This window comes from Passer domesticus, chromosome 25, assembly GCF_036417665.1.
Source record: "Passer domesticus isolate bPasDom1 chromosome 25, bPasDom1.hap1, whole genome shotgun sequence".
NCBI lineage: Eukaryota > Metazoa > Chordata > Aves > Passeriformes > Passeridae > Passer > Passer domesticus.
In genome coordinates this window covers 3,066,346-3,091,943 of record NC_087498.1, presented here as the reverse complement: position 1 = coordinate 3,091,943, position 25,598 = coordinate 3,066,346, and the positions used below count along the sequence as shown (strand labels likewise).

Below are 25,598 nucleotides of genomic sequence, written 5' to 3'. Positions count from 1 at the left end.
CGCATTGTTTGGGTCGGGACGTTCTCCCTGTGTTTGTGCTGTGTTGTTGCTGTGTTTGGAGGGATGTGGGGACACAGCAGCTTCCTGTTTCCAGCAGCAGCTCTCTGTGGAAGCCATTAAGGAGGCACCATTTTAGTTTCCTGTCTGCACAGCTTTGATGTCGTTCACTTCAGCTGTCATTTAGAGCACACGTTGTGCTGCGTTCTCAGGAAAGCCTGGCTCCAGAGCAGGGCTGTGTGACACACTGGGGAAGGGTTATTCTGCACACCCATGCACCTGTCAGAGCCTGAAGGATTTTTTTTCTTTTCCTTTAGAGTGAAAGTGTTGTTACAACTATAAACTGTGCACGTCCTGCAGGTGCCTTTAAGATGGGACTAAAGAGATGATGTCTAGAATACAATTTTCCTCTGCAGTATATGATGAGTGTTTTCAGTTGATTTTGTTGTTATTTCTGGTGAAAATTGAGGTGATTTTCTTTATATTACATGATATGAAACAACCTGTCAGAAACCCTTTTGTACTCAGCTTGAGAAAGTGGCATAGAACTTCTACTTGGGGATTTAGAATGAATTTATGATGTTGAAGTTTTGACCACAGTTGAACAGAATCCTGCAGGGTTTGCAGGGAGAGGGCTGGTGCTGCTTGGGCTCCTGATTTCTCTTGCTTTAGAAGCAGATTGCCAGAAAACTGCCTTGCTCTTGGAATATGGTATCCCTGCAAGGTCTGAGTCATAAATACACAAATTAATTCGGTCAAGAGTTGGAAGAAGAGAAAAATAACGCAATGTCTAAGGCTGCTGGGTGTGTGGGCAGTGTTGGTCAGCAGTGGCACAGGTCAGGCTGGCCATGCAGCACTTGGGTGCTGGCTGTGCCACTCAGGAGAGTGCCAGAATGCCACAGGGATCCTTAGGGAAGCAATTCCCATTGTAACCACCTGTCCCCAGTGCTGCCCTGCCTGAACCACAGGGACTATCCTGGCTGGCATCTCTTGTGGAGATGCTGGAGCTGGAATCCCATTGGGAGCCCCCCATTTGATCAAAGCCAGCCATCAGCTCCCTGCTCCTCAGGATTACACGTCTGGGAGAGGAGGCTGCTCTGTAATTGCCTGCCTCTGACCCTATAAATACCCCATAATAGCCTGCTCTCCCCAGAACCTGGTAATTATGTCAGAAGGTACCGTATCATTGCCTGCCTGCTCCCCGTGGCACATCCCGATTTTAGATCTCCTGACACGGAAATCTGTCAGGCAGCCACCCTGTAATTTGCATTTTCCTGCTCTGCAGCTCTTGTGGGATTGCCCACTTGCTCCCACTGTGTTCCTGCAAGGGAATGCTCCCCAGGGCAGGAGGCATTGATTGTGCCCTGGAATTGGAGTGTGGATTCCTCCATGCTGGGAAGAGCACAGGCTTCAAGGAGAGAGCAGAGGTGCAGGCTGCTGTGGGGCTTCCCAAAGCCCAGGGAGGTTTATTGTTCTTTATTTATTTTTTTCATTTATTCCCCCCGCCCCATAGATTTGATTACCAGGATAGGAATAGAGAAGGGAGTTGTTAGAGTGAGTGTAGGCACCAGCACTGCTCTGAATTCCAGAGCCAAACATTCCCCAAGTTTGTGTTGGACACGGAAGCCATTCCCTGCTTCTGGGTGCTCATTGATGTCAGTAATTCCTGGTAGGTTGTTTGTTAATAGGGATTAGGATGTGCAAAAAAGGAGTCATTTTCTTGGGAAAGGTGGGCAAAGCTGTGTGCCAGATTTGATGGACAAAGCCATCAAATGCCAGCCAGAAGGCTAAGAGTTGATCAGGTGGTCATGTTTGCATTGACTCTCAGGATGGTTTGAGTTGGAAAGGACCTTAAATCTCATTCAGAACATCTTCCACCATCCCAGAGTGCTCTAAACCCAGCCTTGGACCCTTCCAGGGATGAGGCAGCCACAGCTTCCCAGGGCCACCTGTGCCAGTTCCTCACAGGAAAGAATTTATTCCCAATTTGCCTTCTAAACCTGACCTCTGTCAGTTTGAAGCCATTCCCCTTGTCCTGTCCCTCCAGTTCCCTCTCCATCTCCTTCAGGTGCTGGAAGGGCACAGTTAGGTCACCCCAAAACTTCTTGTCTCCAGCCTCTGCAAACCCAGAGTTCTCATCCTCTGCAAACTCTGATCTCTCAGGCTCTACAAACCCAGTTCCCCAGCTTCTACAAACCCAGATCTCTCATCCTCTGCAAACCCAGTTCTCTCAGACTCTCCTGCAGAAGAATTTCCCACGTGGGTTTTGAGCTGGAGGTGGCTGGGTCTGGGCTGAAAAGATGCCCTACACTGCTCAGTGTTTTCCTTCACTGGAGCATCTTAAAATGATCTACAGGGGTAGGTGTGTGTTATCCTCACGTGATGTCTCTGAAGAAGGGGAACAGATTGATTTAGCCAGGGTGACACAGGAGGTGATGGCAGTTGGATAAAGCCCAGGTTTTACTTTCTTTCAACTGCTCTGCCATGGCTGTTAGACCTCACTGTGCCTCTTCTTTGTTAAAAATGGAGATTTTTTATGAATTAGGCTATTAAAGGGAATAGTCATACACAGTATTTGGTGTACAGATTATATAAATTCCTCAGGATCTGATGATAGCTCAAGTCTTGTAACTGTGGTTGCTACAGGAGCTTGTTTGTCCCAGGTTTGAGCTGTAAATCAGAGCATCCATCTCACAGGTGGCTCTTGGGTCTGGGGTTGACTTCTAGCCCCCAAAAAAGACTGTTCCCCTGCACTCAGACCCTAGGACCTCCAACCCAGTTCTCTTCTTTCATGTAATTTTTGTCCTGGAGGCATTTGCCTATTCAGATCATCAGTCAACAATATGAAAACCGTAGCAAATCTTGAGTGATTGCTTTTGAGGGAGAAAATGGAAAAAGAAAAAAAAAAGACAATGCTATTTTAAGGCCACATTTTAATTCAAGATAATCTTTGGAAGCAGGATCCTGAGTAGCAATTGTCAGCTGGAGAGCTGAATGTCCAGGATATCCCAGCATGAAATTCAGATGCCTTTCTGGCAGCCTTTGCCTTGAAGTAGATGATGAAGAATAAGTCTGGCAACCTTCAGGCTGAGCACTTGTAAACAACAGATGTTCATAACTGGAATCTTTTGGAAGAGAAGGGCAGGGAGCAGCATGGATGTCCATGCTTGTAATTCTCAAAATTTGCAGTTAACACTGAGCTGTGTCAGGGAAAATCAAATGGGGGTTTGAATGAGCAGCTTGCAGAGAAGCTGAGCTTTAATTTTCCTAGAAGTAAAATGATTTCTGTAAAGCAGAGTTGATACAGGTTGTGAGGGAGGAATTGACAAAAGCATTTGGGTCACGTGGGCTTCACTTACATTATTATAATTGTTAATAATAATAATAATAAACATTGTCATTTTTGTGGTTCTTCTTGCTGAAACAGAGTCCTGCACATTTTATTCTGAGGCTGTCAAATAACCCAATTTGGAAGCTTTTTTGTAAGCATTAAACATCCCTTTTTTCAGTGACCTGTGTGACTGCAGAGAGCCAGGGATACATGACCAGCAGAAATGGATGGAAAACCTCAGGGAGGATTTTTGTGCTGTTTTTCATCATCTCAGTGATGCCAGTCTCACACCACATTGCTGTGATTGTGGCCTCTCTTGCCAGAGCACACTGCAGAGGACAAAATTCAGAGAGGGTTGCAGGAGTATTTAGAGGAACAATGAAATCTCTGCTCTCACACTTGGCCTGGCTCCAGCTCTGGGCTTTGCAGAGTTGGCTGTCCTGGGATGCACCAGCTTTGGACAAGCCTGTAGGACACACCAGGGAAAATCTGAGTATTTCTGGGAGATCAGGAGGTGGAACAGGAGATTTCGGGTGTTATTTAAACACTTCATTCACAACAAGGATGGTCAGGGAGATTTCTGTTGCCATGGACAGTGGGACATCCCTTGGACCCTTCATCAGGACATGACAGGAGTGATGGGCTCAAATGAGAGGGGAATTTAGGTGAGATGTTGGGAAGGAATTCCTCCCTGTGAGGGTGGCAGGCCTGGCACAGGGTGCCCAGAGCAGCTGTGGCTGCCCCATGCCTGGAAGTGTCCAGGGCCAGGCTGGACAGGACCTTTCTCTTCAGTAGTATTTTCATTCTCATCTAATTCTTTTCTTCACCTTGTGTTCCTTATGGAAACACAGGATTCCTATTCCTGGTTTGTAGGTGTGGCTTTAAGTTATTTTTAAATTTATTATTTATTTTGTTATTGGTTATTTTTTATTTGAATCTGTTGTGTAAGATGACTTCTCTCCTATTTCCTTGCAATGCCCAACTCAGTGTCACTGGTATCTGTCTCTTATTGCCTTGAAGCAGATCAATCCTGGATTGCCTGCAAGTCCCTTGTATGAATGACTAATTTAATTAAGATACTTGAGACTCAATCTTCCCTTATGATCTTTTTGAGACCCAGCTGAAACCTTTGAAGTGGAAGTTGCACAGGACCTGATCAAGATAACACCCGAGAAACCACAGGGCTTCATCGTTTGTGGTTCCCTAAAAATCTGTGCACAGCTTCCTTTTCCTGCTCCCAGCCAGCCCCCATGGCTGTGATCTGCTGTAATTTGGGCTAACCTAAATAAACTCTCCCCACCATCTTTACACCAGGAGAAACAGTGCTTGAAATAAACCTGGATCTTGGCATCTTCTTCCTCTTCCTCCTCCTCCTGCTCGTGGGGGAGGTTTGAATCAAAAAGTTGTTGTCAGTGTGAAAAGTTCACATTCACATCCTAAAAGTTTTTGGGTTGATCTCATCAGTGTTACCTCTCCAGGGTGAAGGGGGACTCTGTCACCGTGCAGAATGTGTGGGGATGGAGCTGGGGATGGTCACACCACCAGCCCCCAGAGAGATTTCCCTTCCCTTTTCCATCCCTCCTCTGTGGTGACATGGAGCTGGGAGCAGAGTGCCTTTGCCAGCTCCTTTGAGGGTTGAAATGGTTAATGGGATGCCAGTTTGCTCCCTGCCATCTGCTGTGGTGAGGGTGAGGAGGTTCTGTTGTGAGCAGCTGTAGAACTCCTGCTCCCTGTTGGGAATCCTCCAACCCACCCCAGGAGAAGCTGCAGCTCCAGAGGTGCTTTAAAAGTTAATGTGTGTGGAGTTTTAAAGGATGCTTGGGAGGTTTGAAGCAACTCTTTCCTTTTCTGTCTTTTTTCTGCCTTGAATATCAGCTTTTTGCTGACAGCAAACAATTAAAGAGAGGTTTTGCCTCCCTTCCTTGGCATGGAAATGCTGGATCTATACAAAAGCACTGAAGGAGTTATTAAAACAGCAGCAACAGCAAGAAATTAAAGGAATTTAACATGACAATCTGCCTGTGTGTGGCTTGAGCATCCTGAAGGTGACAATCCCAGCTGTGCAGTGGGAGCTGTGGGGTTTGGGGTGACTTTTCCTGCCTTTCATGTGTAACCACACGGAGCGTGTCAACACCCGTGTGGCGCCAGCCAAGCCCAGTGCTCTCCTGCCCAGCTTCCCCAGGCTCCTGCTATTCCTGCTATTTGCTGCCTTGGGATAGCCAGGGCTGCTGTGGCTGGGACAGCTGGGCTTTAATTCCTCTCGGGTTTCTCAGACATGACCTGAGAGTCCCTTTTTCCCAGCCTGATGGTTGAAGAAAGAGTCAGGATTCTTCAGCTCTGGTTCACAAGGTTGTTTATTGTCCATTATCTAAAATATTTTTTCTCAGACCGGCAGAGGTCAAGGGCACACTGCCCCCCCCGGGCTGGTGTCTACATTTTATACTATGAACTATCTGTACTTTATTTATCATTATTTCCCAATACCTATCACCTATGTTGGACTGTCTACTTCTATTCTAAACCAATCCAAATGTGCCACCATCACCAAGAAGATGGAGGCTAGGAAGAAGAAAGAAGAAGAATAGGACAACACCCAGATCCCTCCATCTTGCCTCCTAGACCCTCATAGTAAAATCCCCAAAACTCCATTTTTCACCCAGTCATTAATTCATTATTACTCTACTTAAACTTCTGTGACTTGTGATTCTTCATACAAGGTTGGTCATTTGCTCCATGGGTTAAGATGGAAATCCCAAATGTCTCTGGCTTCCTGCCAGGACCCCCCTGCCAGGGGCACCCAGAGGGGTGTCCTGGGTTCTGACAAATTCCCAGTTTTAACTCTCCTTTCCCTGGGGAATCAGGGCACTCCTGCTGCCCCCTGCTCCTTCCCGTGGGTTCTGGCAGCCAGAACTGTCACTGTAAGGTGGGATGTGACATACACACACATGATCAGGGTCCAAGAAGAAAAACGTTTTTATTCTGTGTGCTTTCCAGCTGATATACTCTTAACAAAGTGTGATCTTAAGTCATTAGCTACATCACAATAATTTATTATATTTATTGGTGCAAAGCAATTAATGTTAATATAATTAGCAAAAGTTTTACAGAAATTTAATAAAGTATGTATACACATTTACTTATGCACATAGTTTAGCTTACAAAAAATTTAATGTATCTTTTTCTAATCTGTTTTGATGCTGATGGCCTTGTCTTTTTCTCTGCTGTGGATACACTTGAAAATCACCAGTTGTTATTTCTTCTGTTATCTCAGCTTTGCTTGCAAACTGGCTGTCAAGCTCCTCTATACAGAGCTCGTGGTGCTAATGGGGCTCTGAGGGGTTTTGAGGCAGGATTTTGGTCAGCTGGTGGAGAGTCTGGGCATTTGTTGTTGCTACATTTCATTCCCAAACTCTTCATGGTAGCTGGGCAATTTTCACTTGTAGCTCTGCCAGCTTTGGAGGGCAGAGATGGAGTCAGTGGGTGAAGCAGTCCGGATCACAAGCTGCAGTCAGTCCTGAGCTTTCCAATTTTTAAAATGGTTTTCTTAAAAAAAAAAAAAAAAAATCAGCTGTTCTGAAACTCTTTATCTAAAATTATCCGTATTGCACAAATCCAACTGCTGGTGTCATGAGAAGGGTAATGAAACTCTGCCCTGGGTCAGTTTTCCCATTTTCCCAATGTTTCTTGCAGCAGAGATTGCTGCCCTTTCAAGTGCAGAATATTCCCTTTTCAATGGGAGTTAAACTGCATTTCTTTTAGGAGGAAAGAAATCTGATGAGAGTCTTGTACAATAATCAGGGCTTTGCACCACAGGTTTTATTCTTTTCTAGATAAATATTATTGTGCTGTAAATGAATGGTGTACAGAGCTGCAGAGAAGGAAATGCTGTCATTGAGGCTCCACCTGGAGCACCCCCAGCTTTCATCTGGGGTGAAATGAGAGACAAATTATTCCTTCCAATAAATGAAATGCTGACCCAAATAAGCCAAGGCTCCTCTCCTCTCCCCTGCTGCCCTTTGCACTGCTCGTTTGCTGGCTGCTCCAGCTGAAAGAAGGTGGGGAAAGTTCAAAGATGAGAAAATGAAGCAGTTTGTAGGATTGCTGCTGTCTGTGGCTGGGGACAGATAGAGGAGCCTTCACACCATGGGCTTTGCACAGGAGACACAGCAATGTGTCCCTATGCAGATGCTGTTTGGCTCACTGGGTGCTTGAAATCTTTTTTATTGTGGTTAAGACCCAAATGCTTGAGAGGGCTGTGAAACCTCCTGTCAGACACTGGAGCCATCACCCTCCCTCCCTCAGGCTCTGATTTATGCACAAAATCCTGCATTCAAAGGGAAAAAATGAAGCCTGCACTTGGCACACTGCAGCTTGCAGTTACAGGATCTGTTTGCTGGGGGACAAAAGCTCCTGGCAATGTAGGGAAATAGAGCTGAGGGTGTATTTTCTGTGTCCTTCTCAGCATCCCACCCACCCCACAGCTTCCTTTACAGCCCCAGAGTCGTGTAGAATCCTGCCCAGTTGTTCCTGTTTTGTGTCCTTGCAGGAAGGATCAGAACGTGCTGTCACCTGTGAACTGCTGGAACCTGCTGCTCAACCAGGTGAAGAGGGAGAGCAGGGACCACACCACCCTCAGTGACATTTATCTCAACAACATCATCCCACGCTTTGTCCAGGTCAGCGAGGACTCAGGACGCCTCTTCAAGAAGGTAACCGAGTGCTCCAGCACGGAATTTCACTGTGGTTCTTCTATATATATATATATATATATATTTTTTTTTTAATGTGTGTCTATATATATATAAAAATAAAAATGGAGAATATTCCACCTATTACTTGTGGAGTTATTTATATATATGTATAAAAGATATATTTTTATATATATATATATACACACACATATATATATATTAAGATTATATTTTAAATATATATATATATATGTATATATAAAATACCACTCCACCTATTGCTTGTGGAGTAATATATATATTAAAAATATATAATTTATATAATATATATTTTTATATACACTATGTATTATATATATTTATAGCTATTATATATATATTTATATCTATTATACATATATTTTTATATATAAATCTAAAATAGTATTTCACCTATTACTTGTGGATTAATACATGTATAATATATATATTATAGATATAATATTATATCTATACTATATATTATCTTTTTAAATATATATCATATTATATATGTTTTTATATGTGTGTGTATATATATGTGTGTGTGTATATATATACACACGTGTGTGTGTATATATATATTTTAAAAATACTACTCCAGCTATTACTTTGGTGGATCCATTTATTGGGGTTTTTTTTTCCTCTGTGTGCTTGACTTGGCTTTGATTTTCTCAGGCATTTTCCCCAATGCGGCCAACTGAGATTTGTTGGTCTAAATTGAGTTTTTTCTCTTCTTAGCCTGCTCCACAGTTTTGAATGGATGTTGAAAATGTAATTAAATAAGCAGAAAATTCTTGAACTCAGAGCATTAGTCAAGAACCAAGTCTTGAAAGACAGAATTCTATCTGCCGTGGAGGAATTGCTGTTAAAAGAAAACTTAGGGAGAATTCCTACTCTGCTAGGTGATAAAAGGATGGATTGTCCTTATCTGGGAACAGGAGAAAACGCAGCTGAGGTCTCTTGTTTGCCTTGTCCCCTTGACTTCCACCTGGGCAGGAAGGTGGGACAGTGTGGGAGGGTTTTCCTGTTAGGAAGCTGGTTTTGCAGTTACAGAAACATGATCTGGAGCCTTTGGAAGTCTGCTCAGGGTGATGCCTGGTCCCTGCAGAGATGGCTGCAACATCTGCTGCTTCACATGCTGGAAGTTTTAAAATAAAAACTTTAAAATAAAATAAATTACTTTGAAAAGCCAATTATTCCTCTCCCGCCCTCTGCAGCCTATCTGAGCTTGGGGAGTTATTTCTGTTCTTGCAAGGCCTGGAGAAGGGTGGGATTGTTCAGATATTGTTCAAATATTTCTTATTTTCTCTCTGTTCCTTCAAGTGTAAAAAGAACCCTATAAAAAGCAGCTTGTTGAGGCTGTTGGGAAATGAACAATGCTCAATATTGTGAAGTTTCATGTCAAGATGCACTTGAAGGAGCAGCAGTTGTTGTGTGTTACCTGGAGAGCAGGTTCCCTGTTCCAGCAGCGTTTTGTGTTTTTTCTATGATTTCTCTGGGAAAGTCTTGGGAAGGCTGAGCTGGAACTGAGACTAGACAGAGCTAAAGAATAAAGCAGGGATTTATTGGGGACCCACCTTTGGCAGCACAACCCAAAATGGTCAAAAAATGAACCCAAGATGAACCCAAATGGTCACAAAATGGACAATGGTCACGGAGTCTCTCACTTTTATCAGTTCTGCTCCATTTGCATATTGGAGTTAATTGTCCAATTCCATCTCCAGCCCAGGCAGTCCCATCCTTGTTTCTCTCTCTTCATTCCACGCTGTTTGTGCTCTTGAGCTGAGATTTGGATCATTTGGTGCCCAGCTAGAGCAGGAATTTTTTTGTCTCTGTGAAAAGAGCTCACCATCCCCTGATGTGAACCCAGACCCACACACTGAAGCAGCACAGAACCTGAAAAATAGAAAATCTAAAACATGAGGTATCAGCAGAACAAAATCTGTGCTGTTCCCTCTCTCCTGCCTGTCTCTTGAGTTTTTAATGGAGAATGAGAAATACATTCTGCTTTCACATTCTGTTTCTCTTAGACTTCTTCTTTTCTCTAAGTCATTGCCTGAGCAGAGGAGGAATCTTCTCCTTTTCAAGTTATGTCACACTGAGGCCTTTTTGACCTTTTAAAACTTTCTGGTAATTACATTATGGTTGATTAGATACTTACATGGGATTATTGAATGGCAGTTACTCTTCAATTCCTCTAATCCCTCCAAAGGAGGAGTAATCTCCCTGTTGAATTTCAACGAGGGCTGTGCTGGAGCAAGGTGGCCTGGAAAATGCCTTGGCAAAGCATTACTTGGAAATTGATATTATCCCAGTTTGGCTGGAAATGGCAGCTTTATCTTCAGCCCCTTATAAAGCAGGGCAAACCCGTGTTTATACTTCATTTTGGGCAGCAGCACTACAATAAAAACAAATAAATAACCAATTAACAGCAAAATGCCATCTCTGGTTTGTTTCTCACAGGCCAAGGGCAAACTGCACATTAATTTGTGCAAACAAAAGGCACTTGTTGTTAAATCCCAACTACTTCTTTGGCTGTTTGCCAGGAATACCAGCCTGGCTGAAGGCCAAATCAGGTGTTTGATTACAGCTCCACTTGTGCTGGCTGGTTAAAACCAAAAATTGCATCCTCTGTTATCTGGTAGCAGCTGATAAATGGAGAAGTTTGGCTGGCAAGGACCTATTTGTGCTTTTTCACTGGAGTCTCTTCCCTTCCTGAGCTGCAAGAAGCAGCTTGAATTGGTACAAAAGGTACAGAAAACAGATGAGGTGTGTGATTAAAATATTGCAAAGCAACTTTGCAGTCCATGGGTTTAAAGAAATGTCACCCATTTATACCCCCCCCCAGTGACATGTTTGTAAAATATCCCCAAAGCAGCACAGAGGATGGCAGAATATCTCTGAAATTTAAGCAAAAAAGGAACTTTTTCCACCTTTTTAACCTTTTCCTGGGTTAAAAACAGGGACAAGCTGCTGGCAAAGCCAGGCTGCCTTGCTGTAGGTGTTGATGGGGAATCTACAAACTGAAATTTGGGAACTGTTCAGGTTGCAAATAATGCCATGAACTGTGGAGAGGATGGTGACACAGAGATCCTCATGTGCTGGGGGAAAAGCAGATCCTGAGGCAGAAAATCCTTCCCTTGGGCTGTTTTTCTCAAATCTGCTTTATGTCATGCTGGGATGGAGCAGGTGAGGTGGGAGGACAGGCAGGGAAAAAAGGAGGTGCTTGAGGTCCCTTTTGTCACTGAGCTCTTGAGCTGCTGCATCTCTGAGAGCTTTTCAAAGGACAGAGTGCAGCTGTGATCAGGGCTGGGGGCTGCAGGGTGAGATAAGGGCTGGGAAGGAAAGGAAAGGTGATTTCAGTCAGGTGGGGTTGGGCTCTTTCTGCAGGAACTGACAGAACCAGAGCACACAGCCTCCAGCTGCACCAAGGGGAATTCAGGTTGGATATTAGGAAAAAGTTTTTTACAGAAAGGTGATAAAGATCTGGAATGGCTGACCGGGAGGTGGTGCAGTCACCATCCCTGGGGTGTTTAACAAAGCCTGGATGTGGCACTGGGGGCCGGGGTTCAGTTGAGGTGTTGGGTTGGACTCAATCTTTGAGGTCTCTCCAATCCTGGTCATTCTGTGATTGAAACGTGTCCTTGTGGCAGCGAGGAGGGGAAAGCAGAACTGGAGCAGCAGAGAGCCCGAGGTGGGGACAGAGCTCCTTCTGCAGCCAGAACATCACCTGCAGTGGTGGCAGCGTGGGCTGTGTCCCTTCAGGCTGGGTCGGAGAGTGCTCAGGGTGAGATTCTCACGTGGTCACCCTTGGACCCTCGGGCTCTGCACAGGGCTGGTGGGGGAGCAGGGATGGGTTTGTGGCAGTCTGAAATCAGTGAATTCCAGCAGCCAGTGGGGCTGCCTGCACTGCACTCGGGCGTTCAGAGGGCTTGTGGTGGCACTTCTTGGGTTCCAGCACCCTGGGAATCCTGGTCTGTGGCTGTGTCTCACCGTGTGCTGGGACGAGGAGATGCAGGTCCTGTCACAGACCCCACCCCAGGGCTGAGGGAGGGATGGATGAGGGATGGATGGATAAAGGATTGATGATGGGGGATGGATAGATGGATGGATGGATGGATAGATAAGAGGATGAAGGAAGAGATGGATGGGGATGGATGATGAAGGGAGAGATGGATGGATGGATGGATGGATGGATGGATGGATGGATGGATGGATGGATGGATGGATGGATGGATGGATGGATGGGAGCCTGCCAGCCACTTCAAAGCTATCTGTGCTGATAAGAGCAGCTGTGCTTTTGCCAGAGCCAGCCCTGCGTGCTGCTGGATGAACATGGTGTGTCAGCCCCTTGTCCCCTCCTCTGGGCTTTGTTTCCTTCCCTGGGTCCCTTCTCCTGCAGGGCCGTGCCATGTCTGAGCTGCGTGCCCCAAATGTGGGTTTGGATTGGAAGCTCTCAGCTGAGGTGAAGGAATTTTGGAGCACTGTGCTTTTCCATGCCCTTGTTTTGGTTTCTCCTGAGGAGACACTTTTAGGTGTTGGTGGGAGATGCTGCTGCTCAGGGCCTGGCTGCTCTGACAGCCCTGAAGATGAATCCTGGTGCTGTCAGTGGGAATCTGGGATTTCTCTGCCCCCAGGGGTGGTGTCAGTGCGATTCTGTGGAAGATAAATGGTGAAATAACCACATTTCCAGCAAATAAAACTGTGGATTGTCCTAGTGACAAATAGTTCCACCTTGGGGAGGAGGTGATGTTTTCTTGTTTGGGCAGAGTTAATGATTTAGGGCTGGCTCTGGTGCAGGGCTGCAGTTCCCAGCCCTGGTGCCACCAGCGTTGCTATTCTGGTCACCTCTCCCTCTCCTGGAAAATCATCCTGCTTTGATGTCTGCTCCTTTTCATTCCTTCATCTCCCTTTGATTTCTCCTGCTCGTCCTCCTTCAGCACAGCCCGTTTATTTATTTATTTATTTCTACATTTCTATATCTATGTACGTTTTTATATTTGTATACCTGAGTTTTTTCCCACCCAAAATACTCTTCTATTTGAGCTGATTCCTGCTTTGATTTCCCCTTTTCCCTCTATCCCCCTATTGCCCTCTCTGTTTTTATATTTATAGATGTATTTTTTTCCACACAAAATATTCTTCTATTTGTGCTGATTCCTGCTTTGATTTCCCTTTTTCCCTCTATCCCCCTGTCACCCTCTCTATTAAATGTGACCCTTCATTTCTCTGCATGGAACAACATTCCTGTTCCTTGCATGGTTATCAGGTTTTCTTGCCTCCAGATGTATCTTTTGAGGGGGATCCCTTGGGATTATTTATACATGTATAGACCTTTGAGCAGCAGCCTCTTTAATTTGGTCTCTTTAATCACTCTTTCTGTGTTGTCTCTTTGAAATTTTCCTAGAAGCAGCCTGATAATCTTGTTCAAATTGAAGGGGGGAAAAAAAGAAGAAAATTACCTTTTTTAAAAGAATGGACTGTGGAAGCCTCACTTTGAGCAGTGTCTGAACAAAATTATTCTTTTCAGTGTGACAGATTTTTACATCTGGACATTGTGAAGTGACTGGCAAATGTTAACGGGCAGAAAAGCAGATTTATTCTGTGGGCAGAGGGGCCTCAGGACAGGCTGTGCCTCTGAGCTGAGCCAGGTACCAGCCCAGCATCTGCCTGCCCTGCTGGCTTTAAAACACATTTTCTGCTCTGCTTTTAGCTGGGAGGATCCCTGGGCTGAGGAGCAGGGATCTTTCCCTGACTCTCCACTTAATTGAGGATATTTATGGGGAGAAAACCCTGTTTGGAATCAAGAAAACCAATCTGAGCATTTGAAATTCTCCTGTTTAGAGCCTTTGATGGTGGGAAACCCCCCCAGTTTATCTCCTGGTACACTGCAGGGTGTTTGATGTGAAATAAAAAATCCACAATGAGTTGGTTAAAAGCCTTGCAGTAATCAAGGAAAAGGAATTATTAATTCTCTGAAGGGGTCTGGCATGACCTACTTTACAGCTGCACTGTGCCTCTTGCTGCTCTGGTACCAGAAAATGACAAATTTTAAAGCACCCCACACGTGGAAAAGCCACCACATGACACGAGTGTAATGGTTAAAAAGCTGGGCATTTGTACAAATAGGATTCCATCACGGTGTAAATTTGTAAATGTGAAAATGCCATGGGTAAAACTCTCACTGTGCTACATCCCTGCTCCCCTCCTGGCATCCTCACCCTCACTCAAACAACATGGGAATATTTAATGTTTATTCTCCACCTAGGCACATTTAATTATAGCTTTTAAAAAGATGCAGAGACCTGATATTGTTCCAGAGTGGTTCCAGAATCAGCAGATTTGGGCTCCAGCGCCAGCTGTCACCCTCTGACATAATTTGAGGCAGCAAATTAGATAAAAATCTCTTATCTTGGTGTGTTACACATTCACCCTTCCGTGGCTTGAGCTGTTGTTGGGTTTATGGGGAAAGCACCTCAGGAAATGTTGATTTTGAAGCCATCCCATCTTTCTGTCAGGCTTGGCAGGACCTTGCTGGGGCTGGAGATCCAGGGCAGAGAATGTTGACAGCATTCCTGGGCTCTCCTCTTTATTATCCCCCCCAAATATTTGGAAGCTGAAGTCGTTAATGTTGGGTGGAATGCGGAACAGCCCCGCAGTAGATCCCAAAAACATCTTGATTAAATTAGAGGGGAGGTGGAGGGGAGGAGGGCTGGAACAAAGAGGCTGTTGAGGAGCTGGCACGGCCCGTGCTGGGAATTTATGTTCCAGCCAGGGGTGGCAGAACCTCCAGCCCTGCACATGGTGCAGATCCACCCTGGAGTAACAAAGGAGAGTGTGTGTGCTCATGGCAGCCTCCTGGGCTGGGGAAAACCTGCATCCCCAGCCTGGCCTTGCTGCCACATCCTGCTGGGCTGCCCTGGGTGCTGCTGGGGCTTTCTGGGTGTGCAGGGAAGGGAAGGGATGCTCATCACCTCCCTGGTTTGAGAGGAAGGAAATCCTCCTCCTCCTCCTCGTCCAGAGGAGGACAACGAGGCAGGTGATGGGTTTGGAACACAAACCCTTTGAGGAACCCCTGAGGGAGCTGGGGGTGCTCAGCCTGGAGAAAAGGAAACTCAGGGGTGAACTTATCACTCTCTACAGTTCCCTGCAAGGTGCCTGTGCTCAGCTGGGGCTGGGCTCTGTCTGCAGGCACTGACACAGCCAGAGCACACAGCCTGCAGCTGCACCAAGGGAAATACAGATTGGATATCAGGAAAAGTTTTTTACAGAAAGAGTGATAAAGTGTGGGAAATGAATTTGTAGAGAATTAGGTATTTACAGCATGGTGTGGCAAAAGCTGATAGGCCAAGAAACGCTTATAATGTCTTGTAATAACCTCTGATTGTGATGGCATGAATTGTAACACCTGTATTGTCTCACCCTTCAGATGAGACTGAAAATGGAATAAAAGTTTTTAAAACACCTCTCAGTTGCCCCATCTCTGGGTCAGAAATGAGCATAATCAAACAATAAAGTTCTGGAATGGCTGCCCGGGGAGGTGGTGCAGTCACCATCCCTGGTGTGTTTGACAAAGCCTGGATGTGGCACTGGGGGCCAGGGTGCAGTTGGGGTGTTGGGGCTGGGTTGGACTCGATGATCTTGAAGGTCTCTCCCAGCCTGGTGTTCTGTGGAAGGTCTCTGTGACCTCTCCTGTGCCGTGTCCCAAGGATGCTCCTCCAGGCAGATCATCTCCCAGATCTACAGGAGAAGGCTTTAACCTGGTCACATAAGAAGGACTCACAGTTTGTGGGGACACCCCCGCCCCACACACACCCAGCTCATTAGAGGAGCCAATTAATTAAGGTTTTGTTGCACAAGCCCTTCCTCACGTTAAGGGAGGCACAGATAGACGTGGTTGCAGGTACAGCCAGGAGTAGATCACAGTAAAGCTGATCAGAATATCTTATTTATTGCCTTGTTTACAAAATGAATTGTTCTGCCTTTGCAAAACACACAGAATAATAGAGAAAATGGAGAACAATGCAGAACTGGCTGCTGCAATAGCCATTGATACCAAGACATTCACAGCTGCCAGGACTTTGTTGTCTTTCCTTGGCATGGATTTTATTCATAATTCCGTGGCACATTCTGGCATGATGCTGGAATCTCTCGTGCCTGGATGGCAGTGGGGTCAGCAGCCTTTAATCTGCACTTGGAATTCTGTGGGAATTCAGGGGAATTCTCTTTGTGCATCACCTCCACCTCCCTCCACTGCACTCAAGCAACAACTTTCTCCTGACATCCAATCCATTTTCCTCTGACTTTCCTAAGCAAGCCCTTCTGCTTCCTCCAATATATTTTCATTTATCAGGGTCAGCCAGCTCAGCTTTTTTTCTTCTATACATTTTTTTTTGCTGGAATCAGTGCAGGGAACAGTTTTACATTAACAGTGCTCATTGCACAGCTCTTGTTCTGATGTCCCCTGTGATCTGTCTTACCTTCACCCTAATGGAAGGGTTTTTTCCAGCCCAGCAATCCAGCAGCTCCTTTCTTGAGAGCTCATTTGGAAGCACAGAGAGTTTTGTGTTTTGACAATGTGGCATCATCTTTACCCCTTCACCCCCAACCTGTATTAAAACACTCATTTTAATCTGTCTATGATTGACGCTTCAGCAGTTTGTGCAGCAAATGAGCAATTTTTCAGTGCAAGAAATGAACAAAATGGGCTGGAAAGAGCAGGGTGAGAGGCAGATGATGGGGCCAGGCCAGGCAGTTGCAGCAGCACTGCAAGTGTGTGTGGAAAGCTCCTTCTGTGTGAAAAGTTCAGTGCTCAGGGCATTCCAGGCAGTCCCTTCCATTAATCACCTCCACGAGGAGGAAAAGGCAGTGTCTTGGTTTGGAAAGCCAGGTGTGTGCTGAGGAAGGCAGGAGCCTCCCCTGAAATGGGAAATGTAAACCCGCTCTCTCTGAATTGTTATAAATTTAAAATTAAGGGGCTCTCAGACAAAAATATGGGAGCAGGAATAAAAGTTTTTTATCAGGGAAGAAAATAAAAAGATAAAATAAACAGTGCAGTAAATCAAAACACTGACAGTCAGAGCACAGCCTGACACCCTGTGGGTCAGGGTGCTGGCAGCAGTCCCATTGGAATTGTGGCTCAGCCCTCCTGCAGTGTCAGGGGTGGTTCTGCTGGAGCAGGGATCCTGCAGAAGGGTGCAGTCTTCCTCTGAAGATCCAGGGGAAGAGGCAGCTGCTGCTCCTCTGGGAATCCAGTGCAGAAGCCGTGCTGGTGTTCCAGAATCTCAGATTCTATCCAGGTAGGAATGCTTGGCTCCTCCCTCTGGGCTCACATCTCCCAGTGGATGCTGTAGTTCTTATCAGCCATGCAGGGACATTCCACAGCCTGTTATCAGCAGATGTGCCCCCAAGGGAGGAGTGGGTGTGGAAGAGATAAGGAAAACTGCCCACTGAGCAGGAGACAACTGCCATCCAGATGGCCAAGAGAACACAATTCACTTGGCAATCCAGGACAGGCAGCCAGAGCATCCCAGGTCACCTCAGGGCTGAGCAGCAGCCTCAGCTCCTGCTGCTTCCAGAGGTGAAATCCTCTGGGTTTGTTCCTCAAACTTTCCTGGAGGCTGGGAATCACCAGCTTTGTGCTTTTCTCTAAATTAGAGCAGTGTCTGAACAAAATTATTCTTTTCACTGTGACAGATTTTTACATCTGGACATTGTGAAGTGACTGGCAAATGTTAACGGGCAGAAAAGCAGATTTATTCTGTGGGCAGAGGGGCCTCAGGACAGGCTGTGCCTCTGAGCTGAGCCAGGTACCAGCCCAGCATCTGCCTGCCCTGCTGGCTTTAAAACACATTTTCTGCTCTGCTTTTAGCTGGGAGGATCCCTGGGCTGAGGAGCAGGGATCTTTCCCTGACTCTCCACTTAACTGAGGATATTTATGGGAGAAAACCCTGTTTGGAATCAAGAAAGTCTCTCTGTATTAGAGGCTCCTCAGGAAAAGCTTTTCTTTCTCAGTGTTGTGTCTGATGCTCTTTTTTCCTGTAGCACCTGGGCAGCAGGGTGAAGAATGGGATTGGAACATGTGGAAAATCCAAAGGATTGGGCATTGGATACCTGTGAATCCCAGCAGAACAATGCCAGGCTGGTCTGAACCACAACACCCCAAAATAATTTTTAAAAATCTCTAATAAAGCAATTTTTTAAGCTCAGAAACTCCAAACACTGCTGAACTGGACAGTGTGGGGCAAGGAATAATTTAAATTTCAATCAGATAATCTTTCTCTTCTGGCTTTCCAATTTATCAGTGTGTTGTTGGTTTTTTCCTCATGGTTTAGCACTATCTTGACTTCCTGGGCAGAAATGTTGGTTTAAGCCTGGGTTTGGCTGCACTGCCTCTTTATCTGTTTCTTTTCCTGAATGTTGTAGGCATAAATAATCTTGAATTTATCAAATCTGCTTGCCCCAGTAGATATGAAACCCTTGTAACATGAGGCTTCGAGCATGCCAATGCTGCCTTAGTGAGCAGTGAATGAATAAAATCTATAAACTGAATTAAGTTATTCTTGTTAGGTGGTGGTTTCCTTATCCTGCTTTTCTTCAGCTTCCACACAAAGCTGTCCTGCATCCACAGTCTTGCTTGATCCTGTGAAAATGGGAAAATTCTGTGTTTTCAGACTTGAAAATTGAAAATCTCATGTTCTCTGGAAATTTCCATCTATGTTCCATTGAGCTTTCTTTTTTCTTTTTTTTTTCCTTTTTTTCCTCTTTTTTTCCCCTTCCCCCACCTTTTTATCCTTTTTTCTTTTTTCCTTTTTTTCCCTTTTTAAAATTTTCCCCTTTTTTCCTTTTTTTTAATTTTTCCCCTTTTTTCCTTTTTTAAAAATTTTTCCCCTTTTTTTCTTTTTTCCTTTTTTTCCTTTTTTTCCTTTTTTTTCCTTTTTTTCCTTTTTTCCTTTTTTCTGCCCTTTTTCTTCTTTTTTTTTCCTTTTTTTTTTCTCCCTGACTGTGCCCATCTGAGATTTCAGTTTATTAACACCCCTTCTTCAGCAGAACACTGAGTGCCCCTGGCCTGGGCACTGACTGGATTTACCAGTGGTGCTTCATTGGCCCTAAATCACTTGTGGATGCCCCTTGCTCACTTCCTCTGCAGCATCTTCCTCAATTAACTTTCATTTCTCTGTTCTGTTGCAGAGCAAGGAAGTGGGACTGCAGCTCCAGGAGGACTTGATGAAGGTTTTGAATGAACTCTACACGGTAAATCAAACTGATTTCTTGGCACCTCCTCAGGCAGAAGGGAGAAGTGTTTGACTTCTGCCTGACAAAAGGCTGCAATCCCTGCTCCAAAGCTCCATAAATCCCATTTTTTCCCCTCTGTCCCCGTGTGGTTTCAGCTCTCTAAGTGTTGTCTCACCTTCACACACTTTGCTGCAGTGATGGTTTAAAAAAGAGCCAGAAATAGGAGAATTATTTCCAAATGTGCCCAAAGTTGTGGTCTTTGTGTGGTGTGAGCCTTCAGAGGCACCCACTGAGATTATTTCTCCCTCAGCTCTCAGCAGAACAGCTCCTTTTAAAGGGAGATTTTCCTTCTCTGCTTTTTATTTCTCAGTAAATCCACTGGAGACCCCAAAGAGGAGGAGGAGGAGGAAGAGGAGGGAGGATTTGTCCCCAAGGGCTCATGTGCTGCGTGGGGATTTTTCTTCTCCTCACATTATTGAATGGAAAAACCTCTTGCTTAAAGAAAATTTTGCTGTTGCTGAGCAAGTTCTCTTCTTTAAAAGCAGAACTCACTGTTCAGAGGCTCAAAATGTCTTTCATTTTGTCCTTCCTTAGTGATTTGTTGGGTCATGACACTGAGGTTTTTGTCCTGCCCTTCCTCCTTCCAAAAGGTGACCCAGGGTTGTTTCTCAGGCTGTGGCATATTGACCCTGTGGTGAAATTTGGGGTAAAAATCAGTTTTGCAGAGTTTCAGGGGCTTCCCTGAAGTTTCCTGTCTCAGTAAAATGCATAGATGGAATTGTTTCATTGCAATTTGTTACAATTAGAGCCTCAAAGCCAAATGTTCAGGCAAATCAGCACTCCAGAAATAGTTTTCTAATTGAGGGCTCAATTTTTGAGTCCTGTCATGCATGGTGTCCTAAGGTAGGACATGAATCTGCTAAAAAACCCAGATTTTAGGAACAATTTCTGATCTGGAGTGGCTCTGGAGTGGAGTTTCATGGACTGGGGATAATTTTTGGATGTCAGGATCTGACAGGTCATTTTTTGAGCCAATTAGTGAATTCTGCTAATTACCCCTGGAGGGAAGAGCTTCCAGAATTTGCTAAACAAAGTGAAGTAAGGTATTGATATTTTTAATGGCAGTGCTGGGAATTTAAAATCTATTTATTCATTCATTCCTCCTGCTGCAGAGCTCTAAATTGTCCCTTCACCAGAAAAGCTTTGCCATTGCAAAAAGCCACTTCTGATGGTGCTAAAAGATGCTTTTTTTGCAGGAATTAAAGCCACCCCACCAGTGATTCAATTTAGTGGGACTTCCAGAAATAATTCCACCTCTTTTTCTGCTGGATGTGGCACTGAGGGCTCTGGCCTGGGTGACAAAGTGGGGATTAACCAAAGGTTGGACGATCCTGGGGGTCTTCCCAACCTCAATAATTCCCTAATTCCATTTCCAGAGGATTGGCAGCATCCCTGCTTTTGGGCAAAATGATGAAATCTTTACTTTCTCTACACAAATAACACACAGAGGGTTGTCCCAGCCTGGAATTTTTTTTGCCCTGTGCCCTCAGCAGTGTCCCCACAGCCTGTGGCTGCCAGCGTGGCACAAAACCATTAAAACCCCACCAAAACTGGGATTTCTCCCTCTGCTTTTGCTCTCTGCCAGCTCTGCTCCGAGCAAGAGAGGAAAGGCACCTCCTTTGCATCTATTATTATAATTATAAACGCCTGCTTTGTAGTCTGAGCATCTGCAGGGGCTGCGGGTGCGGGGTGTGAATTATTCAGGATGTTCCTAGCACTGGCTGCAGTCACATTCCCTTTCATGTTTCAATCCAGAGTCTCTTTGAATCTGGGACCTCTGCTGATCACTGCAGAGGGGGAGCACGCAGCCCACTTAGGTAAAATCCTGTTATGTTCTGCTGCAAAAGAGCTGTAAACGGGTTTTCATCTGAAAGAAATCCAATTATTCACAAGTGGAGCCTTTATTGCTGCTGGAATGAGTGACTTCATGCAATTGTACATTTTTTTTACCCCCTGTGAGTGTTGTATCTTGTTTGTTTAGGTGAGGGATTCAAATTGCTTTGCATTTACGGATAAAAAACTGATTTAGACCTCATGTCCTTTGGTTCTATTTGCTTAACACAAATCTAGACATTAACATCACGTGAAACAAATGGGATTTTTGTGACTGGGGGTGGGATATTTATCTCTATTTACTAATAAAAATGTGCTATAATAGAAGTTGTCCATACAGCACGGGGTCCAGGTCTCCCTAAAGCCAAGAACCGCACTTGTTTATTATTATTTTAATTTATTTTATTTATAATTTTATAATTTATTAATAATATATAAATTTAGAATTTATTCATAATTTACAATTTTATTTTATTGTAGAATTTTTTTTATTGCATAAGATACCCAGAAGTACTTTTATGCCCCAAATTTGATTTGAACAAGTGCCACCTGAGTGGCTCCTGCAGCCCCTGTGCTGAGACTGGATTTCCACGCTGTGCTGTTCAAAGCTCTGACCCACCCAGATGAAAGGCTGAGAGGGCTCCCTTCAGGAACCTCACCTGCTGATGAAAAGCTCTCATTTTCCTGCCATATCACTTCCTTTGAACAGTCAAGGAGGCTGGATTAGCCTGCAGCCTTTTTTTTGTTGTTTTTGTGCCTCCTTCACTGCCTCGTGCAAGAAGGCACGCACCAAATCACCCCCTTGGATTTCAGACGCGTTTTGAGAGCCCCCTCTCTCAGGCACCTCCTGCCCTGCTGAATTTGCAGACAAACCTGATGAGGGGAGGGATGAGTGAATTTGATTCTGTGTTCTTAGAAGGATATTATATTATATTACATTATATTATATTATATTATATTATATTATATTATATTATATTATATTATATTATATTATATTATATTACATTATATTATATTATATTATATTATATTATATTATATTATACTATATTATATTATATTACATTATATTATATTATATTATATCATATTATATTATACTATATTATACTATATTATACTATATTATATTATATTATATTATATTATATTATATTATATTATATTATATTATACATGTTGTGATATTATATACTTAATATTATATTATTTTCTAGAGTATATAATATGATATTATTCTATTATTTACTATATTATATTATTTAATATTATATTATTATAATGTGCTAATATTGTAATATTATAATTTTATATATAGTATATATTTTTAATATATATATATATATATATATATATATATTCTGTCTGTTCTATTCTATTCTAATGTAGAATGCTATTCTAAAATTATACTGAAGAATAAAAGATACAGACAGAAAGCTTAACGAGAATGATAATGAAAACTCGTGACTCCTTCCAGAGTCCTGCTGGACTGTGATTGGTCATTAAGTTAAAACAATTCCCATGAAACTAATCAAACAAGCACCTGTTGGATAAACAATCTCCAACCACATTCCAAAGCAGCAAAACCCAGGAGAAGCAAATCAGATCATTATTGTTTACATTTTTCTCTGAGGCTTCTCAGCTTCCCAGGAGAAGAAATCCTGGCAAAGGGATTTTTCAGAAAATATGACAGTGGCACTGCCCTGCTTTTCTGACCTGGGGGGTTCCCCTGAGTGGGTTTTTTCCCTGGTTCAGGTGTTGCAGACCAGCAGCTGGGCACTGAGTGTTGGGTGTGGTGTTGTCTGCAGGTGATGAAAACCTACCACATGTACAACGCCGACAGCATCAGCGCCCAGAGCAAGCTGAAGGAGGCAGAGAAGCAGGAGGAGAAGCAGATTGGGAAATCAGTGAAGCAGGAGGACAAGCAGACCCCGCGCTCCCCTGACTCCACCTCCAACGTCAAGTTTGAGGAGAAACACGTCCGGAGGAGCTCTGTCAAAAAAATCGAGAAGATGAAGGAGAAGGTACTGGCAGGAGCCTCTGGCTCCCTCCTCAGAGGAAATCTCACCCTTTGTGCAGGTTTTGTTAACAGCCAGATGAAGGGCAGGCAAAACCAGCAGCAGATTCCTCTAGGACAGGCAGTTTGTGTTATCCCAGTGAACAGGATGGGCACAAAAATGGGATGGGCACAAAAATGGGATATGCACAAAAATGGGATGGGCACAAAAATGGGATGTGCACAAAAATGGGATGTGCATGGCACAAAAATGGGATGGGCACAAAAGTGGGATGTGCACAAAAATGGGATGTGCATGGCACAAAAATGGGATGGGCACAAAAGTGGGATGTGCACAAAAATGGGATGTGCATGGCACAAAAAATAGGATGGGCACAAAAATGGGATGTGCACAAAAATGGGATGTGCATGGCACAAAAAATGGGATGGGCACAAAAGTGGGATGTGCACATAAAAATGGGATATGCAGAAATATGGGATAGGCATGGGCAAAAAGTTGAAACTAGGTTAGAGTGGGAAAGCAGCAGTTGCACAGGAGCCTCTGGTTCCCTCCTCAGAGCTAAATCTCACTCTTGGTGCAGGTTTTGCTAACAGCCAGCTGAAGGGAAGGCAAAACCAGCCTTCAGGACAGGCAGTTTGTGTTATCCCAGGGAATGGGATGTGCACAAAAAAAGTGGGATGTGCATAAAAACGGGATGTGCACAAAAATGAGACGGGCTCAAAAATGGGATGTGCATGGCACAGAAAGCTGAAACAAGGTTAGAGAGGGAGAGCAGCAGTTGCCTGCTGGAATTCCTGGTTATTTCTGTTGTGCAGAGCACAAGGCCGGTGCTCCAGGGAGCCCAGCAACCCCAAACTGGCTTTGAGGGCAGAACCAGTGGCCTCACTGGTGACTGCAGCAGTTCAGCTCTAAGGTTCAAGCCCATGGAAGGGAAGGAGTTATTTCTGGATGGATTTAGGCTCTGGAAGGACCAAGGTCAGGCCTTGGAAGAGGTGGGGTGTCTGTAGCAACCCTGAGACCCTCATGGGCTTCTCTGGTGCTGCTGGAGCTGGGCCATCACCTCCTAACCCCCTTGTCCCTTCATTCCTCTTCTAATCGTCCCCATCCCACAGCCTCAAGACTTTCAATCTAGGGTAGCAATGCTTAAACACATCTAAATAATTAATCTGCATTTCCACTCTTGGAGTCCTGGCAAAACTGGAATTCAAATGGGCAAAATCTGTGTGAGCAGAGTGAGGTTTGTTCATTGTTCTCTGGTGTTACTCACAGTGCTGCTCACCTCTTTCAATGCTGTATTCTGGTTTTTGTTGTCTTTCAGCGCCAAGCAAAGTACACAGAAAACAGACTGAAGGCAATTAAGGCAAGGAATGAGTATCTGCTGGCCCTGGAAGCCACCAATGCCTCGGTGTTCAAGTACTACATCCATGACCTGTCTGATCTCATTGATGTAAGTGCTGCTGCTGGGGCCAGGAGCCTCCCACACCCTCTCCTCCCTCTGCACAGCTGGAAACCTCTGCACAGCTGGAAACCTCTGCACAGCTGGCCTGGGGCTGGCAGTGGGCTGATAATTGGTCCTGAAGCTGTCCCAAGAGCTTTTCTCAGGTGGCCACCTCGGTTAGACAGACAAGGAGCTTTTCTCCCACTGGGAGGGGGAAAAGGAGGAGCTGCTGAGTTAGAGGGGGACCCAGCTTCAGTGTCACACTGCTGCCTGACATTTTCATTGGGCTGTTTTAAGCAAAGCCACAAGATTTTAACTCAGCAGCGTGTTTGAAAAAAAAAAACCAAAAAACTGTAGAAACATTCAAAGGAATTTGGTAGAAGAGATGGAGTTCAGAGGTGTTTTCTAAAGCTGCTTTTAAGTTTTGGAAAAGTCCAAATTGAAGTATGGAATACTGTGAGTTGGATCCCACAGGGATCATCCAGTCCAGCTCCTGGCCCTGCCCAGACACCCTAAAATCCCCCCCTGTGCCTGAGGCTGCTGTCCAGGCACTCCTGGAGCTCTGGAAGGTTTCAGTAGTGCCCATTCCCTGGGCAGTGCCCAGCACCCTCTGGAGGAAGAACCTTTCCCTGATCTCCATCCCAAACCTCCCTGGCACAGCTGCAGCCCTTCCCTCTGATCCTTTCCCTGCCCACCAGGACATATTTCAGTCTCCCCACCATTCAGGGGGCAGAAATTCTGCTTTTGGTAAAACGCACCCAAAAAAAACCAACCAAAATTCTGATTTTTGAGAACTCAGCAGAGCCAGTGAGGAACCCTGAGGTTATTGCCAAGGATGGAGCCACCCCTTGAGCCTGGACACGCTGAGAGTGGGGCAGTGGCTCTGTGGATCCTGCTCCTTTCCAAGGCCATCCCTGCTGGAAGCACTGGGCTGCAGAGCCTGGAGGGAGCTGCTGAGGAGGAGCAGGGAG

At 44.7% G+C, this 25,598-nt stretch overlaps 1 protein-coding gene across 9 annotated transcripts in view; it reads left to right on the top strand.

Annotated features, from left to right (window-relative positions):
- SRGAP2 (SLIT-ROBO Rho GTPase activating protein 2) overlaps window positions 1-25,598 on the top strand; it is a 102,982-nt gene that overhangs the window by 34,319 nt on the left and 43,065 nt on the right. For all 9 annotated transcript variants that reach the window (XM_064399349.1, XM_064399350.1, XM_064399348.1 and 6 more), the window contains 4 exons: window positions 7,875-8,037; window positions 19,231-19,293; window positions 22,980-23,195; window positions 24,508-24,636. In XM_064399349.1, the coding sequence (XP_064255419.1) occupies window positions 7,875-8,037; window positions 19,231-19,293; window positions 22,980-23,195; window positions 24,508-24,636 (571 nt within the window). The remainder of the gene's footprint in view (window positions 1-7,874; window positions 8,038-19,230; window positions 19,294-22,979; window positions 23,196-24,507; window positions 24,637-25,598) is intronic.